The sequence below is a fragment of the Pelobates fuscus genome, chromosome 7 (genome assembly GCF_036172605.1).
Source record: "Pelobates fuscus isolate aPelFus1 chromosome 7, aPelFus1.pri, whole genome shotgun sequence".
NCBI classification, from domain to species: Eukaryota; Metazoa; Chordata; class Amphibia; order Anura; family Pelobatidae; genus Pelobates; species Pelobates fuscus.
In genome coordinates, this window is record NC_086323.1 from 147,998,798 (window position 1) to 148,018,526 (window position 19,729).

Genomic DNA, 19,729 nt, shown 5'->3' on the forward strand with positions numbered 1-19,729 from the left:
AGTTTCTCTTTATATCTATTTCACTCTGCACTTGCCTCTGTGATTCAGTCACTATCCGCTAATATTTAACCTACGATACTCCCTATTCTCTGTTCCCCAGTTTTCCATCTCCCAGTCTACCTCCTTATGTTTCTTTACCTTCTCCATCAAACCATTACTCCACTAGTATATTTCAGTAATTCTTCATCAGTCTAATTTGACAACCCCAATAATAAGGATGTGGAATTCTCTACCTCAAGAGGTGGTTTTATCAGAGTCTATAATGTGTCTTAAACAGCAATTGGATAAATACTTCTAAAAAATTATATCCGTGAATATTATGTTTTGCATGTGGGCAACTGTGTTTGAAGGGTTTTTGAGGGTACACTTATTTAGGAAGTGTTTGTACATTGCACTGTGTTTTTTAGTGGTATCATCTCTTTTTGTTTTGCATGTGGGATAACGCCTTTTTGATCCAAGGAGAAATCTGACTGCCATTTTGGAGCTGAGAAGGATTTTTTTTTCCTTAGGTTTTGCGAAATTAGAAAGAGCTTCAAACTAGTTTTTTTTTTTTTGCCTTCTTTGGAATCAAAGAATATGCAACAGTGGTAGCAGTAAATATATAACATGTTTTTTTTCTGAAATCGCATGACTATATCAATACCCCAAACAATGACTTGACAAAGGGTGGCTACTGAACATGCTGAGATACTTGTAACAATGATGTCTTCCATGTACATGTTTCATGGTCTAATGGAAAGTTACAGGGTCAAATGAAGAACTTGCCCTTTTCAGTTTTTACACGTTGAAATTTGCCAGATTGGTTTGTTGGGCCTATGTTGCCTTTAAAGCTTTTATGGCAGCCAAGGAATGAAAATTACCCCCATCATGGCATACCATTTACAAAAGTAAACAACCCAGGGTATTCAAAATGGGGTTTGCCTACTCTTTTGTAGAACCACTTACTCATGAGCCCTGGCCCAAGTTAGTGTTCATATTTGTTTTTTTCTCACTAGTACAACAATAACCCCCATATGCAAGTATTGGAATGTTGCAGATGTGAGGAAGGTTAAACTTGATGGACACGTGTCTCTTTCCAGCCTATGTAACTATGTAATTATGTGGTGGGATCCGTGTTTGCATGAATGGGGGGGGGGGGGGGGAGGGCATTCTCCATCAGTCTAATTTGACATCCCCTTCTATGTGTCATGGAAGTTGTGTTTGTGAATTGTGGGAGAGTAGTGCACTTGTTTGTTAATGGAAGTTGTAGGTAGCTGCACATGTTGATAGGAACAGTGGCTGAGTGTGTAGAGGGCTTTGAGTGTGAAAGGAGTATAGCACTGCATAAGTGCTTTTGACTGTTTCTGATCGTTTAATTGTGTGCATGTTTAAGGAGATAGTGGAAAATGTTAATGATAACTTTTTTTGACATATAACAGATTTGTTATGGATTATCATATTCATAGCTAGTTAAAGAAGCAAGAACCTGAGACGGGATCTCTAAAAGCCATAAAATCCATTTGAAGAAAAATATTTATTAAAAGTAACAGTAAAAAAATGAAAATAAATAGAACTAGCTTTTTAAAATAAAAGAGACAAAAGAGAAAATAGAGAAAAAAAATTAAATACATGTTCTTGAAAAACATATAAGTAAAATTTAAATTGTACTTACGGGTCATTAGATTTAGGTATTAAAGTACCTAATTCTTTAATTCGATCATTGATGTTAAATCTCCTCCTTCGTTCAACTACGTAAACAAAAATAAGAGTGTAAAACAACACATGGGAATCAGTTGGAACAGCCGATGTTCTACCTTTTTTCAGTAATAAAGCTTTAAATAAGTTACATTCGAAACAACAAACAGAAACAAACAAACGTGGTGAGTCATGATTCTTAACAACAACAAAAAAAGTAAAATTTTGTTAATAAAGAAAAAAAATGTCATTAGCATTATGCTTAATGCACAAAATTCAATACAATACGATGTTCTGAAAAAAAACTGACAAAGAAAATGAGAATTGTTGTAATGAACAATAATAGCCACTAGAGGGAATAGCTGCACTTCCAATGAAATTCAAAATGAACTAGTTTTTAATACCTTGTGCATTAGGATGTACTCTGCATAGAATATTACCAATAAAAGATTGGCAGTATCAAAATGAAGGTCTGTGGATCACAGCAAATTTTTCATTCTTTGATGTGACCTCATAAAAGAGCCCCATACAATTGTTCATTATGCATTTCCACAATATGCGTGGAATATGTACAAAGAATATTTCTATGGAAAATCTTGAAAATTGGCACAATAATCAGGAACATAAGGTTTTCAGGCAGAATACTCCACATTTTTAAATATACCTTATTTTTTAGGAACTGATACAGCAAGGCCAAGCTTTGTTTAGTCTATGCAACAGTGGTAGCAGTAAATATATAACATGTTTTTTTCTGAAATCGCATGACTCAAAAGTATATCAATACTCCAAAAAATGACTTGACAAAGGGTCGCTACTAAGCATGCTGAGATACTTGTAACAATGATGTCTTCAATGTACATGTTTCATGGTCTAATGTAAAGTTACAGGGTCAAATAAAGAACTTGCCCTTTTCAGTTTTTGCACATTGAAATTTGCCAGATTGGTTTGTTGGGCCTATGTTGCCTTTGAGATCATATGGCAGCCAAGTAAACAACCCAGGGTATTCAAAATGTGGTATGCCTACTCTTTTGTAGAACCACTTACGCATGAACCCTGGCCCAAGTTAGTGTTCATATTTGTGTTTTTTTTCTCACTAGTACAACAATAACCCCCATATGCAAGTATTGGAATGTTGCAGGGTCAAATATAGGGTTTGCAAATTAAATTCTCTGATATTTTTCCTGGGTTGTCAGAGAGGTCCCCAATAGAAAAATTTATAAAATAATATAATTATATATATAATTAATAATTATACTAAATAATAAGAATTAATATATAAATACACTTAGAAAGCAATTTGGTTAGTGAATAATCGTATTAGTTCTACAACTAATCTTATTACTATTCATGGGTGAGCTATTTCACCCTGAGTCATTCAATAAACTCTGTATTTTTGTGAATAAAATCCGAATGGAAAAACGGTGTCAAAAATAGCTGATCTGGATCATTCACCAACACAGGAGTAGTCCTAACTTGATTATTTACATTTCAGATTTATCATTAAGATTTAAAGGGGCACACCGGACTCCTAAAGCGATTTATCTTGCTGAAAGGCTTTATTTGTGAAGAGTGTGTCCTCTTCAAAAGTGCAGAGCTCAATAGATATTGGCAATTTTATATATTAAAGGGTCACTATAGGGTCAGGAACACAAACATGTTTTCCTGAACCTATAGTGCTAAACCCAGATTTTAGTTGACTTCATCCCCCCCTCCCACCCCCTCCCCCCCCCCCCCCCCCCAGTATAAAACTCACCTTTTTTTCCAGCGCCGAGCGGGTCCGCCCCCTTTGTGACATCATCGAAATGGCCGATTTCTAGCCAATCCAATGCTTTCCCATAGGGAAAGGGATTTTAGGATTGGCTAAAATCGGCATGGGGGCAGGGCCAAATGCCATTTTGGCCAATCAGGACCTCCTCATAGAGATGCATTGAATCAATGCATCTCTATAAGGAAAACTCAGCGTCTCCATGCAGAGTGTGGGGACGCTGAACGGCAGGGCTGCTTGCTGTGCAGCCCTGAGCCAGGAAGCCTCTCCAGTGGCCATCTGAGGAGTGGCCACTTGGAGGTGTCCCTAGGGGCAATGTTAACACTGCCTTTTCTCTGAAAAGGCAGTGTTTTCATGAAAATGCCTGAAGGGAGCTATTATACTCACCAGAACAACTACATTAAGCTGTAGTTGTTCTGGTGACTAGTGTCCATTTAACTGTATTACATCTACATGGTTGTCAATCAGACAACAGCTCCTTTTACTTCCTGGTGTTCTTAGCTGAGTTGAGCTAAACTCAAGTGGCAGCAACTGCTCAGAGCACCTGCCTTGCAAAGACTTCTCATTGTGCTGCATTGGGATGTCTGTGATTGGACAGCCACAGACAGACCGTGCTGGGGAAGAAAGGGAGGGCTTGCAAAGAAAGCAGACAAGAGAATGGTAGCTTGCAAGATTTTGCATGTTTTCAATGGGAGTAAATCTACCAAGCAGTGATTTTGTATTTAGGCATTAAGGTCACTTTAATTTAGATTATAAAGCAAGACTACACAATACAAGTTCCATATATTTATTGCAGCCGATGGCAACTCCTATCATCTTGTTTGCTAGAGACCAGTACAAAAAAAAACAAACAAAAAAAACAGGGGAGCCACAGCCTTCAAACATACTGCCACAGTAGAAAGATTAACATACTTAGATTATGATTGTCTTTCTTTTGCCTCTCCTTGGCCAGTGCTCTTGCTTCAGATTCTGAAAGAAATAATGGTAACAGTATTTTCTAAATAATATATCGAAAGACAAACAAAATACAAGCACAATATATTTTCAAAATTTGCATCCCTGAGGAATATACAAGCAATAGTGCACATAAACTAATCACATATAAAAACGCATTGAGTATTACAAAAATTGTATTGCTGATATTTTGTGGTTAAATTGAGAAGTTTTTTTGCATTGTTTTTGTTTGTTCATTTGTTTGATTTTCATAGTTATTAAATTGAGTTCTCAAAGACATTTTTTTTATATTTTAATAAAAATACATTTATTAAACTACTAAAATACATGTATTTATTTATTCACTAAACCTCAAGCTGTTTGGAATCGGCCAATAAGGTGATAATTCCCATCTATTCAAAAATTATTGAAAATTATTTGGGATGGCATGCAGAAAGAAATATGGTGATATAGGAAATATGGTGATAAAATCTCAGATACTGGAGACCTCAGCAAACCCAAAGTAGATTGTAAATGAGCCAAGATCAATCTAATCGCTGGATTCGCTGTTCTTCTGAGAACATATGAGTTTAAACATCAATGTGGACATTAGAATAAAATTGTCTCGAGTCTAGACAATATTAAATCACACCACACCTCCCCTCTCTTTTGTATAAGCAATATTTAAGGGTCTGAGTGCTGTAGTGGTCTGGGAATGTGTTGCAGGGAAATACTTAGAAAATGCACTTTCTACAGGGAACATACAAGCTTGAAACACACTTGAACACAGCTCTGATCTGTGAGAAAAGTACATTTGTCCAGTAATTTGTTGTTGTTTTTTTTACGGACGTTGGCTGAAAGCAAAAGTTAATACTGCCTCTATTATAATGTGTCTTGTTTCTCCCTAGGGCCAGCCTTTAAATCTCATTCCACCTCCCAAGCCATTATTTGCTTAGTATGTCCATGTCCACCTCTTTGACCCCTTTCCTTGTCCATGCCCCCTTATCTACTCTCTGGCCAACCCAGACCCCTCCCCTTTCTCTAATTGCCTTAGCATACACCTTCAGTCCATCATTGCTTCTCATAGAGAAGCATTTGATTAGACTGTGGCCCAGAAGGCGATAATGCTTTGTTGATAAAGAAAAGGTGGATTCAGTTGAGGAGAACTTTGTCCGGCACTAGCTTCCAAATAAGTTTTACATTATTTTACATGGTTATTCAATAAAAATAAAAATAAAAACTTGGAGGGGTTGGGGCTAGAGGTATATAGAGAACAATACAACTAGACTAAGAATAAAGGATTTTAAAATTAGGCTGGAGTAAGCCATTCACTTCTAACTCTGGCTTTACTACCTAAACCTGTAGGTCTGTATGATCTTTTTCTCACGATTGCTACAGTATGTTACAATGGCTCTGCTTAAAATGTTACTCAAAGCACCATAACCACTTCATTGATTTCAAGTGGTCAGGGTGCCTGGAATGTATGTGCAGCATTTTACGTAGTTTAACCCCTTTGCTGACGGAGGTATAACTCCATCCCCAATAGTGCAGATGTTCCAGGCTGGCTAGTTTGCAATTGTATGTATAGAGTTGCAATCATTGGCTGAGAGTAGTCAGCTGGCTCTCTCAACCAATGAATGGCTGGCGAAATCGATGACTGGCTTCTGCAGCTGTGCAGAATATTTTTGCACATAACTGGCCATCTATGAAGAGATGTCGTATTTTTTTGACTATAATCATCAAGAGCATTTTTAAAGATCATAGGATAAGGAATTGCAGATAATTGATAAAGAATTGCCATTTTGTTAAAGTGAAAATTAGTCGTTGAAGATTTTTTATTTCCAATTTGCCTATTCAACGTAACATGTTTGTCAGTTAATCACAACGTATGATTTGAAATTTGTATATGCTATTTTTTCATTATTTTTTGGGGGGAAGCCTAAAAGTAGTCCCACCACAGCTAAATAGTGAATAAATATATCCCCTGGTATATTTTGATGCTTACGTTAAAAATGACTAAAGCCAAACCTAGGACTGAAGAGTAAGACTAAAAAGATATATCCAAATTACTAAACTATGACTAACAAAAAGTAAAACAGTCTTTACGTTTTTTTTTCTTCTGCAGTAACATATTCACAATGCACACATTGTTATTAGACTAAGCCTATTTAAACAAAAAGAGCATTATAAATCACAGATTCACTATTTAGAAGCAAAATGTTACATTTTGCTGTTTTAGCAATCTGGTTCCTAAGGAGGCACCCATTTTAGAATAGAATGTAATGATGGTATACCTATGTCTCTTGTTGGTTTTATGCGGTTTTATTGTGTATGCGGTTTTACTATATTATTTGACTTTGTTATCAGAGGCTTACTAATTTTGATGGCAATACTGTATGAATATGCAAGTTTGGAATGGTGCAGTCAAGAGTTTTTTAATTGCAAGAGCATTGTCTGTTAGAACCAGGGGTATGAATTGTCAAAGTGGCTTGTATGCAGTGGTGCAAGTAGCTTTCATTCATGGCTGGTACTGCTCTCATTCAATAATAACTTTAACTGGAAATGGTCATTACAACTCTGAAATATGATGTAAACAATGCAGCTCTGATGCTCTAAGCAACAGAGTTTTACTGTTCATTTTTGCTGAAACCATGTTTGGCTATTTGGAAGTAACATTTGTTTCCAAAATGGATTCCTTCATTGACTCCATTTTGATTTTCAAATGGGCCTACAAAGACACATGTTGCATTTTACAGAAACCAGGTCATTAGACAGAGGGCTGTATTTTTTTTTTTTTTTTTTTAACTATCAGAATATAATAATCTAAAGCCAGGGCATGCAGCCTTCAGCACTCCAAATTTTATGGACTGAATCTCCCATAATGCTCTTAGAGCCATTATGCTGACAAATCAGCAGTGGAGATGTTGTCCACAACATCTGGCGTGCCGAAAGTTGCCTATCCCTGATCTAGAGGCAGAGGTGAACTTGGTATCCAGAATACCTTATCATTTACTATCCCAGCCAGAAATTAATTCATCTAAAATACTTGTTATCTCTCTTGATTTCAGTATTTTAATTATATTTTGTTACCAGCGTTTATGTTTATATTCACTTTTTCATTTACTAATTATCTTTGAATACCATCTTACTTGAACCACTGCTGTCATGTGTAGAAAGATCATCAATCTCTCTAAAACAAATTATTTACCTGTAAGCTCCCTTTTGATATTGGGAAGATTAGCAGGGCAAGAATTACTGATGTTTAAACCCGAAGGAGGCATACCTTGGTTTCCATAAATGTCAAAATTACCAGACCCAGGCATCTGAAAGAAAACAAAAACAATATTCTTTTTTAGAAACAGTTACAACATACATAACAAATGTACTATAAGATGTTAAAGTAAACTACATATATTTAAAGAGTACCAATACATTGGGGGAAATGGATAGAAAGCAATTTTAGCTTGTAGTTATGTAATTATGTAAAAACAGCCTTAAAACCAGCACTTAATTTCATTATTAAGACTATTGCTGTAGGTGATTTATATTAAAAGGAAAATATAGCAAAAGTTACTCATTTTTATCACAGTGCATTTTATTTTTACTGTGAAAAATAAAAGACTAAAAATTGACAATTAAGAAACAAAAGTTGAAATTGTGATTTTTGTTTTGAGGTCTCTTCTTTAAAGTTAGCTTAGTCAACTTTATACTTCGGAGAAGTGAAGGGTGCTTGAATAAAATTAATCGTGAGGGCATATTTAAGTATTAGAAAAGGCACCAATATTTATGCATTTCCCCCATTATATTGATTTCTGATGATGAAGAAAGATGGTTAAACTCACATCATGGATGACAGATCCGGTTTGATAAATCTGAAAAAAATAAATCCCAAATCTGTTCTACATTTCTTGAAAAATAATACATTTCAATTGGGGAAAAAAGTATAAAGAAGAAAATGACAGCAAAAAAGCTTAAGGTAACTACAATGAAATGGTTTCTACTAATAAATTACATAAATGTTCTGTTTAACCATTTGTATGCTGGGGGGAGCAGGAACACAATACTTGCCAGTTAATGGAATATAGATGGTCAAAAGCAGTAATCCACATTGATAATATTTTTATTGATGTCAAAAATAGTTCGCATAACTTTTATTTCAACATGTGATCCCTAAAATTATACGTCAGGTATTACAAAACATCTAAGTAAAAGCAATAGATTACAGAACACTAACCAAAAAGATTAAACAACGATTATTGACATAATTGGTGCATCAATATACTTTATGTGTATAAGAAAAAAACATGGGCATTAACTGTTCTATTAGCCCTAACCCTATCCATAATCTAAACCCTAATCCTAACCATTGAAATTTGACGGTTTCAATGCCTTTGCTTTGATCCTATGCCTCTCAAACTTGGTGTGCATCAATCATGCCTTTAAACTCACAAAATGCATTACAATGCCCTAAGATTAAAGGGACACCATAGACACCAAAAGAACATTAGCTTAAGGAAGCAGTTTTGGTGTATAGATTATGCCCTTGCACACACACTGCTCAATTCTCTGCCATTTAGGCGTTAAATCACTTTTTTTATGCAACCCTAGCCACACATCCTTGCATGTGACTTACACAGCCTTCCTAAATACTTCCTGTAAAGAATCTTATAATATTTACACTTCCTTTATTGCACTGTCTGTTTAATGTATAATGTCTTATCTCCTGCACTGTTAATAGCTTACTAGATCTTGCAGAAGCCCCCTGTGTGTGACTAAAGTTCAATTTACAAAGCAGGAGATAAAAACTTTTCAAGTCAGTTAACATCTGATTGATATTTAAACCATTTGTTATGCAGGTTGTACCAGTCACAGCAATGGGAGGTGTGACTAGGGCTGCATGGACTTAAGCAAAAGTGATTTAACTCCTAATTGTCAGAGAACTGAGCAGTGAAACAGCTTCATTAAGTTATTTTGGTGACTATAGTGTCGCTTTATACAAGTTCATAAAACGTTTGCTAATCAGTGATGCAAAAAAAGCCTAATTTTCCCAGGGAACCCTGCTTGCTAATGAAACCTTAATTATCATGCCAAATGTATGTATTATAGTGTGGCACTGGTAGCAAAAAAACATAAGCATATATGGAATTGAGTTAGTGATAGTCACAATGAACAAACCTAGTCTAATTCTAGTAAAATTGGTTTATTTCTAGTAGGAAAAATATATTTAATGGTTACATTTGGCTCTAAGAATCCAGGGGTTGTTAGAAAAAAAAATGTGCTACTTAGAAATAACTTTTAGTTCTATGAGATAAGTGAATATTGATATAGAAGTAATGATCTGAATCAAAGAGGTATATGTGAGTTTGTATTAAGTGAAACACAACTAGTAATAATAATAATACTATAATAAGTAATACTAGGTGCCCCCAATGACATAAGACGACACTTCCTATATAATGAAAAAACAAATGTATGGGTATGAAATATACTTTTTATATGAGCAGTTGTGTGGCTTTTATTTTAGGCACGTGTTTGTTTGCTTTTTATCTTTGAGGAACCCATATGGCTTACATGCTATTATTCCTCAGCTGTGAAATTATCTCATTGACCTACTCCTCAATTTTAATAGAAAATGATTAAGCATCACTTTGACGAAACTCCTTTATTAGACTCTCCCCAGTGTCTAAAGGGGGCTCTAAAGTACTGTTACAATAAACAAGTCTTTGCAGGCAGTTAGTTGCCTGGGCCAGATAAACATAATTTGCAACCATTAGGTACCCGCTTAATGCGCAACTCATTTTTATCTTCTGTTCTAGGCTGCAAGAACCTAATTCATAGTGTAAGGGGTTCTCTATAAATGAGGCACAGTTTTTACAGAGAATTGCTATAAATTGTGTAGGCAATCAATCAGATCAGTCATGGATAACCTTTAGGAAAGCATCATAGGACATATAGTCCAGAACAACTTTAGTACATTAACTAAGTCATCATTAAGCTACATCAATGCATCATGCTCGCTCGTAATATTACGACATAAAAAGCCTCAAAGCGGGGGGGCGGAGCCAGCGCCTGAACGAGCAAGTCGCACCACACGACAGCTCCGTGATTGAAACCCGCTAAGCCACTTCTTTCAGCGGCCAAAATATACCCCGAGACCCAAAAACCGGCACATCAACCCCGCACACCATGGGGAAGAAGGCGAAGAAGAGCCGAGCCGATCCGGATCCCGGTTCCCGGGATATAAGCACTTTTATGCGCCAGGCGCAAAGACACGCGCCCGTCAAGATGGCGCCGCAGGAGGCCTATACCTCCCAATCCTCGGATGAGGAAAGCATACCTGGCTCTCAGCCTGCTCCCGGGAAGCTGCAAACCCGACCTCTGCCGCCTCACGACCTAGGGGACGCGGCCCCAGCAACAAAGGCCGACATCAAGGCACTAGTGGCGGAAATTAAAGCTATGTTCGACGCAGACATGGCACAAGTGAGAGGGGAGGTCTCGACGCTCAATAGCCGTGTAGTGTCCATTGAAGAGTCCTTCAAAGGCACCAGGGTGGCTCAAGCGGCCACAGATGCAACACTGGGATCCCTGCAGAAGCAATGCACCACGCTGACAGCCCAAATGGCAAGCATGGAGGACAAGGCCAAAGCAAGGAATCTGAGGATCCGTGGAGTTCCCGAAACGGTTACTACTGTGGAGCTGCCACATTACTGCAGGAGGCTCATAGCCACTTTGCTAGTCCCAAAGCAGGCAAAACAAGCAGGTATGGACTCATGCTTTCGCCTTCCTAAGGCGAACAAGGCACCCCAGGAAGCTCCTAGGGACGTGCTCATTAAGTTTGTAAGGGACTCAGACCGAGGGGCCCTAATGGGAGCTGCAAAAGGCTCACCTACAGTTACATTCGAGGGTGACACCCTAACGCTATACAGGGACTTATCCAGGCAGACTCTCATGTGGCGCAGGTCACTCCGCCCTGTTACCATGCAGCTCAGGGAGAACTCCATCACCTACAAATGGGGCCCACACCGCCTTATGACGGAACGATCAGGACGGCAGTTATTCATGTCACACATCAATGAGGCATCTACCTTTTTACAGGCGCTAGGACTCTCACTGCCGGAGGCACAAGTAGGCGCCCGCCCAATGTGGAATATGGAAGACATCACCCCGTTCACCCCCAGAGCAGTGACACCGAAGGCGACAGGCTCCTTAACCTGAGACTCTTCTAGTGGGCATACCACCCACATTTGGACTCTGCTACATACTATTGCAAACACGTAAAGTGGACTCGCAGTCTAAACCCATGTTTTGTTTATAATTGATGACTATGGGTACATAATGTGTTTAATGTTTAGTTTACACAGTTAAATCTTTCTTTAAAATGAAACCTAGACTACTCGCATATCGCTGATAGCATGTAAAGTCTTAAACTAATAGCAACTGGCTCCGAAAGCAACTAGCCGGTAATTTTGAGTAAGAGGACACCCCCCCCGACCATAACCACCCCCCCCCCTTCTCCCTCCATCCCCCCCCCCCCCCCCCGACCAACCAAGAGCTCACACGCAAAAGTAATCCTGGCATCCTACATCCGAGCTCCTATAGCTGGGTACAAGCACCCTCCAGAATCGCAGCACCGAATTAAACTGCTTAGCAAGTGGGGGTTTAGAAGCAAATGTCAAAATAAAAAACGGGTTGACTAGCAAAGGTGCGAACTTTTTAAATGTGATACGTTTTTTGCTATATGTGTTAAATGCAAATGGATTATATGCAGTTGTACTATATACATATGTTCCTTTATACACACCTGTTGTAAAACAAGTTCGAATTATTGCAAACCCACAAAAATAAAGAATTTAAAAAAAAAAAAAAAGCCTCAAAGCGCCTTGTAATCTTTGGTATGTAAGCTTGAAAATTTACAAACAGATGTGAAATGTACCATACCGTGTTTGCCATGTGCATAGCAGGATCCATTAGAAGCATGTCTTCATTATAGCTGGATTCCAAACTTATTATGTCATCGATAACATCATCCATCTGAAAAAGAAATCCTAGGTCAGTTTCTGATTATTACGTAAATACAAAAAAAAATACATTCAATCGTTCTGATTTAATCAGAGGAATAAGAACAGCCTGCCCTTGGACCTAGGAGCAGGCTATTTTTCGCTTAATATTTTCATGTCTAGAACTGAGGTAGATTTAATTCCTACTACCTTTTCTCTCCTCAATTTAAGTCAAAAACAGTATTGTTCATTAAATCACGGGGTTGGGTTTAAGTGGGTCGGTAGGAATATTTATTATCAGAATATATGAGTATAATTATTAACATGTATACATTTTCCTACACTAAATATATAAAATGGAATTCCAGACCATATTTCTAAAAAATATCTACTGGATCGTAAATGTGCATGTTGAATTTTCTTAATGCCTTCAATAATAAACGGATTGTTTTACTAGGAAGAATACACTGACTTAGGTATACTACCTATGGTGCAGACGATATTATTATCCACCGTTGTTATTTATTTATTTTTTATTATTAATCCCAGGCTGGTGAAATACTGAAATTTTGCTGCCAGATTCAAATCTTCAATCCTGATGTTTAAACAATCTATACAGCTATTATAATAACCAAGACCCCATAAAGAGCTTAATTAAATGTTCAGCCATTTAGAGGACTCGGGAGATGCATATGGTTGTCTTTGTTAAAACTAAAAGTATCTTCTTGTTTTGTTATCACAAAAAATAAAAAGATTAAATGTAATTTAGTCTTGTTTGTTATTTTATATTGAAAGCATATTAGTGAATAACTCTTTTCTGTGTATCTCATCATGGGTGCTTGTTCTGTGTGGCCATTTTAAGGACTTTTTGATCCAAAGTATCTCTATGCTACTAAGATAATGTGCAATCTGAATGTCTAGGCAGGCTTATTCATGAATTCAAAGTGAAATTCTAATTTAAGGTCAAAATAACTCTTTAAGTCACCTATTTTTTCAGTTCAGCTAATTTGGCCTTAATTTTTAAATTCACTTTGAATTCTTACTTAAGTCGGTAAAACAGAGTGCACATGTGAGATGCCCAGTGTTCATGGATTATGTCAGAATTTCTAGCTTTTCATTACCTGCATGTTTTTGGTCAGTTCAGCCAATTTTCCAACCAAAGCTGATTTAAAGATGGCCACTCCCGTAGAGAAAGTATAAACCAGGAGATTCTCTGACCAGAGTTATTTACCTATATGTATGCATTACAATATAATACACACGAGAGTCTATAATAAATTGTAATCTTTGGTTTTTAAATAATAATAATAGGAATTGTGGCAGTTATCCTTTAAGCAATCTGCTTGTCACAAAATAATACAATTTATGAATTCCGTATTTGAAAAAAAATAAAAATATTAAGCTATTTCAAGTGTAGTGATAATCATTGCAGGTCTTTTTAATTTTAAAATATAATATTTGGCATGCGAAATTGGTGTGACATGGATGTATATATATATAATCATGTAATAAGATGCCCAGTCCTTGTCTATACAATTTAACAATATTTTCCAGATTCCTTCTGATAGTCAAACAGAGAACATTCCTGCATGAACACAGGAGAGCCGATATGTGGCTCAGGCACTGAATCTAAGTAGAAACCTCAATTCTCTCAACTTCCTGTAGGTACTAAAATGCTTAAACCTGTGTGTATGCAAAATTAATGTGAAGCACTTTCTCAGATTCTAATCAGTACACATTTTCACAAGAACAAGAGGCTATTACATCAAAACCAAGGTTCTGAACATTCCTTGATATTGCGACAGTCTTGAGACACCGTTTGATTGTAACTGGCTTAGTAATACTAATAAACCACTATCACAACAATTAATGTTCTGAAAACGTATGTAGCAGGAATTTTGAGGGAGGGCTAATAGTGAGGATGGTAATCTGTCCAAGATTAAGTAGCAGACCAGGATTTTTTGTGATTATTTTTATGTTTTTATTCCAAGGAGACTTGACTTTGTTAAATTAGAGCACATGTTTATTGGAGTTCATCTGACCGGAAATAGAATGTACTTTGCAAAAGCACTTTAAAAGAAACTTTATTATTTTTTTTTATTTATTATTTTATTTGTCACACAAAAAAAAAAAAAAGAGGCTGAGGAAAATATTTTGGAAAAAATAGAGCATTACTTCTAATGCTATTTAGTTCTGCAACACCTACAGTTTTATTCAATGTGAGAATTCAAGGTCAATTTCAAATTTTAGATCAAAATAGCTGACCTGGAAAAATCCTCTAAATCAGCAATGCCACCAATTCAGCTAATCTAGCTCTGAATTTGAAATTCCCTTTGAATTCTCACTTTCATAAATATCAATGTGTGCTGGGGCCTGCAGCAGTATGTCATGATTGGGCCTTATATGCTTATTTTGTTTAGTTTTAAAAGTGTGTGTGTGTTTGCTTGTTTGTTTGTTTGTTTGTTTGTTTGTATGTTTGTTTTGGTGCATTACTGTGTTTAAATTGCTTTACAAATTATTTAGTGTTTTGTAATCAATGTATTCTGCATGCCACAGATTTTTTCAATTTAACTTGAAATCTCATTAAAAGAAAACAATCATTCAACAAAAAGATCATGCAAACGGAAAACATTGTTTTTGTGGAGGGTTGGGATAGTTTAGTTTTTTTTTTAATATACATTAAAGTTTTGATTGTTTTTCTTTGGAAAAGACAAAGACAAGACAGTTCAACAAGATACCAAGATGTGTGGGGTTTTCTTTTATTCTCATTTATGTCAGTTATAAGAATTATTTTCTTCCATGAATTCTAAATAATATTAAAATCATAGGTTCATGTAACTATGTGAAAAAAATTAAAAAAGAGAGAACATTTATGAATGTTGTGTTTTTTTTCCGAGACATTTAAAAAAAATTCTACTTGAAATATTGTGAATTACTATTTTAAATGCATTATATTAACAGAACAATTAATTACATTTAATTACATCTATGACATTAGCGTCAAACAGGGCTATTTTGAAAGTACTTAATTTTTAAATGTATACACGTATTTTCACATATTATACATATGAAATGTTTTATATATATTTCATTTTTATTTGAATATTTGAAGAATAAACTTATTTTAGATTCTATTTGTTAAATATTGAAAATATATATTTATATCTATTTTATTTATTTTTAATTACCGTTTAGGAGGGATGATGCATAACAATGATGGATGAATTAAAATCTATCAATTTTTAGTATCTAATTTTTAATAAAAACTAATGAATATTAATTATGATATTAAAAAAAGTAATTAATAAATGTGTGAGGGGGCGCTGGTTTTACTGTGATTGTTATTGCAGCCGAGATATGCACAGTTACCTCTTTCTCACAGGTTGAGCTAAGTGTCAGCATAGCCATTGGGCTGTTGGGAGCACTGCTTCCTGGTCCAGGGGGCATGATGTGATCACAAGGCTGATTTGGACAAGGCAAGCTTAAAGCTTGACCAGGGTGTTTGGCTGTAGTCAGGTATTGCTTTACCTGCTGTTTTTGAGCCTGTTGAATGTGGTACTTGGTAGGATTTTCAAGGTGAGTCTGCACCTGGAAGATAAAATTTAAAAAAGATCATCTGTCTTGAGAAAAATACTAAGTAAGATGCATTAAAATATCCCGATATGTTAAGTGCAGTGGTGTTTAATCATTGGCAATGCAAATATTGTAGACCTTATTCCCACAGCTGGTCAAATGGATAGTTGGATATCACAGAAAACAATATAATTTAAAGGGCCAACCTTTGCACCATAACCACTTTGCATCATTGCAAAGGTTGTGGTGCAGAGACAGTACCCTGCACCAATCCTCCTTGCCAAGAATACTTCTGTTCTAGGATCGTATTTAACCCCTTAAGGACCAAGCTTCTGGAATAAAAGGGAATCATGACATGTCAGACATGTCATGTGTCCTTAAGGGGTTAAGATGCTGTTTTGCAATACATTTAACAGGTATTTCAAATCGCATACTGGGTTAAACAATTGCAATATGCTACAGTTTAAGAATAAAGAGTATTTATGTGATTCACGATTAAAAGCAATTTTACTTATTTTTCACAATATTATTATATTATTATCCCACTTCAAACAGATGATATAAATTCAAGTTCTTTTTTTTTTTTCAAATCATTGTATACTATCTTCTCAGTTTAAGCAATATATCACTGAGTATTCTATTTCTATCACAGGTAACAGAATGTACACAGCAGTAAAAAAAAAAATACAATAAGATGTGCCAGGTTCACATCAGAGGTAGAATCATACAAAAATGGGTAACACCAGAAAGTGATTCTTTAAATGTTCAATATATCCAAGCTATCTATACTCTCTTGGCCCCCAGTCTATTAAATAATCAATCCAACAATGAATAGGATGAATGGAGGAAAATAAAAAAAGTTTCATATATTTATATATATATATATATATATATAGAGAGAGAGAGAGAGAGAGAGAGAGAGAGAGATAATTCAGGCACTCTCCCTTAAACGACTAAAAGTTTTCTTGCCTTCGGTGCTACCAGCGTCGGAAATATATAGCAAAAGATGAAGTAGGAGCACTCAAAAGGACTTTTACGTGGTTTTAATGTGGTAAAAAGGTTTACAACAAAGTGTAACGCATCAAATCAATCAACGTTTCGACCCCCTTAGGGGTTGAAACGTTGATTGATTTGATGCGTTACACTTTGTTGTAAACCTTTTTACCACATTAAAACCACGGAAAAGTCCTTTTGAGTGCTCCTACTTCATCTTTTGCTATATATATATATATATATATATATATACCGTATATACATATGCACATACATATACATACATGTGGACAGACAGACAGAAAGATAGATAGATAGACAGACAGACAGACAATAGATCATTCAGAAAATGATGTATGTGTGCATGCATATATTTTACCCACTACTAGAGGATTATTATAAATGCTGCATACAAATAAAATAATGAGTATATACATACATGTGTCTGTGTGCAAGAGTTTAAAGATGCACAATAAACAGCCAATTACTGAATTTATCAAACACATAAAAATTGGTGTAGGGTTTAACAAACAAAAGAAACACATCCAGTTAATATGGCATTGACATGTATTACGGTGTCAAAAATAAATGCAAAATCTCCCACCTGGTAATGGTTATAATCAAGCATTTCCAGCATTGTTAGATTACGAATATCCCGTGGTATCAGTCCAATTGTTGCAGTATAATACTCCTTAAATTAACTTATCGCCTGCTCTGCTCTGAAGTCGCCACTTAACAAAACAATCCCGAACACGTTTACTAAACTGTGTGCAAGAAACTCCATCACAGCAGCAAAGGGCTTAAAATAAGCTAAGCTAATTAGTTACGCGTGTAAGAAACAAACAGTTCATACAAGAGTTTTTTGGATGGGATGCAAGTGTAGCCTTTTTATTTTGATACTATTTTTTTTTATTATGACTTTGACGTCATGCTTATTCATGAACATAAAAGGATCCTTTTAGTGCTGGGTTATCAAAGTCAAACAGACAAATAGCTTAGGGCTTTCTGTCTATTCATCTTTTGTTCCAGTCCTACGGATCGACAATGGTATGTCTTTTTAAGCCATAAGGTTAAAAGTTATATGTTCTCTTTAAGAAGCAGAAATCGCACTAAAAGCTCTGCTCATGAGTTTGCCCTACACGTGTAATGCGCTCTTCTGTGTTTTATAAAACAACCAATGCAGAACTGGAAACAAGCAGATACCGTGCGTGATTCAAATCCAACTACCATGGCAGACCTAGTCTAATCTTGGCAACAATATGTAGGAGTAGGGCTGTCAGAGAATATAGTGTCATCCAGCCCAAAAACACCTAGATGGCACTGATTGGACAATGCTAGACTTGTAGAAGGAGTGAATACCTGCATATACTATCAAATGACTAATTTAAGATAAATCATTGATATAATGGAAAGTTTATCGATGATTACTTAACTGGTTAACTCAGTAATTTTCCTTAGTAATATGCTAACATAAAAGAAGGACCAACTCAAAAAATATGTGCATATATAACAAATCTTCACATGCATCCAGGGAGATAGATATGCATTCATCTAATTCTAAAATTTGTAATAAATGTAATAACTGTATAGCTTAATGGTGCACCCTCTTGGCTTGAATCTAAAATACAAGAAAAAATATTCTGTCCATGCACTACCATGAGATGGGCACAAGGGAGCCATCTGACACCGCAAGAATGTCAAGGTGTGCATGATGTCACCTTCCAGAGAGGGCAGACAGTTTGTTATCTATATTGACCTGTATAATGTTATGCATAGGTGACATATTGAATCAATATACCTGGTTCATAAAATCATACAAATGTTTGTGCCAGCCATGGTACAAAAAAAACTGATTTTATATATTGAGGTGATTATGCTTTAAAATCCTGTACTGGGCAAAGACTTTGCACAATGCAAAACCTTAGAACTGGGAAACCCAGGTTGGAATTCCGATCAGACCACCTTACCAGTAAATGTCCTCGGGCAAGACACCTAACCATATATCCTAACCTAGCTCAAGTACTAATACATTGTAAGCTTCTTTGAGAAGGCCAATTTGTGGCCAGATATTTAACACCACTCTGATATCTAACTAGACAACTACCCAGGAACCACCATAATGGGAAAATAATACAAAAGTTCATATATATGTGAACCATTTTCACTATTGGGAGAAATTGGAAATCCAGAAATTACATTTACAAAACCGAATACAACATTTCTAAGTGGCTGTAAACATTTTCACTCCCCATTTATACTTATTATATGATTATCCAACTACCCAATGTCATACATTACATGTGCATATTGAGAGCATTTAAAATATATATATATTTTTTTTTTCACGCATCCACCATTAGCACTGGAACAAATTAAATAGATTACAGTTGATGAAACATGTTTTTTTAAACAAAGCACCAGTTTGTGTTATCAAGCTTGTGTGTTTCTGTAAAGCAAAATTGGTTTCACACATGTTAAATGAAAAGTATATCAAATTTTGAAATTTACTTAAACCATGGTATGAATTTTGAGTAAAAAAAACTGCAATCTTTGTCAGTTCTCTTCCAATTCACTAACAATAATTTATTTAAAAAAAAAAAAAAAAAAACTGAATGTTCCTTGTTATTGAATTGCCCTGATGCAATATTCTTTTCGAAACAGTTTCCAAACACAAATAAAAAACAAAATACTCAATGTAATGGTTCCGGTGACTATAGCATGTCCCTGCCATGTTAGCACTGTAAACACCTGCCTTTTCAGAGAAAAGGCAGTGTTTACGGTGCTGCCTAGGAAC

General features: G+C 35.8%; 1 protein-coding gene across 21 annotated transcripts in view; it reads right to left on the reverse strand.

Annotated features, from left to right (window-relative positions):
• Nucleotides 1-19,729, reverse strand: part of MITF (melanocyte inducing transcription factor) — a 233,306-nt gene that overhangs the window by 12,459 nt on the left and 201,118 nt on the right. For 7 of the 21 annotated variants that reach the window (XM_063426790.1, XM_063426773.1, XM_063426774.1 and 4 more), the window contains 6 exons: nucleotides 15,739-15,957; nucleotides 12,311-12,403; nucleotides 8,215-8,244; nucleotides 7,581-7,695; nucleotides 4,352-4,408; nucleotides 1,652-1,727 (listed from right to left, as the gene is read on the reverse strand). In XM_063426790.1, coding sequence (XP_063282860.1) covers nucleotides 1,652-1,727; nucleotides 4,352-4,408; nucleotides 7,581-7,695; nucleotides 8,215-8,244; nucleotides 12,311-12,403; nucleotides 15,739-15,957 — 590 coding nt within the window. Of the gene's footprint in view, nucleotides 1-1,651; nucleotides 1,728-4,351; nucleotides 4,409-7,580; nucleotides 7,696-8,214; nucleotides 8,245-12,310; nucleotides 12,404-15,738; nucleotides 15,958-17,539; nucleotides 17,745-19,729 lie in introns of those variants that run through there. The other 14 variants (XM_063426781.1, XM_063426775.1, XM_063426777.1 and 11 more) reach the window with 9 other exon arrangements.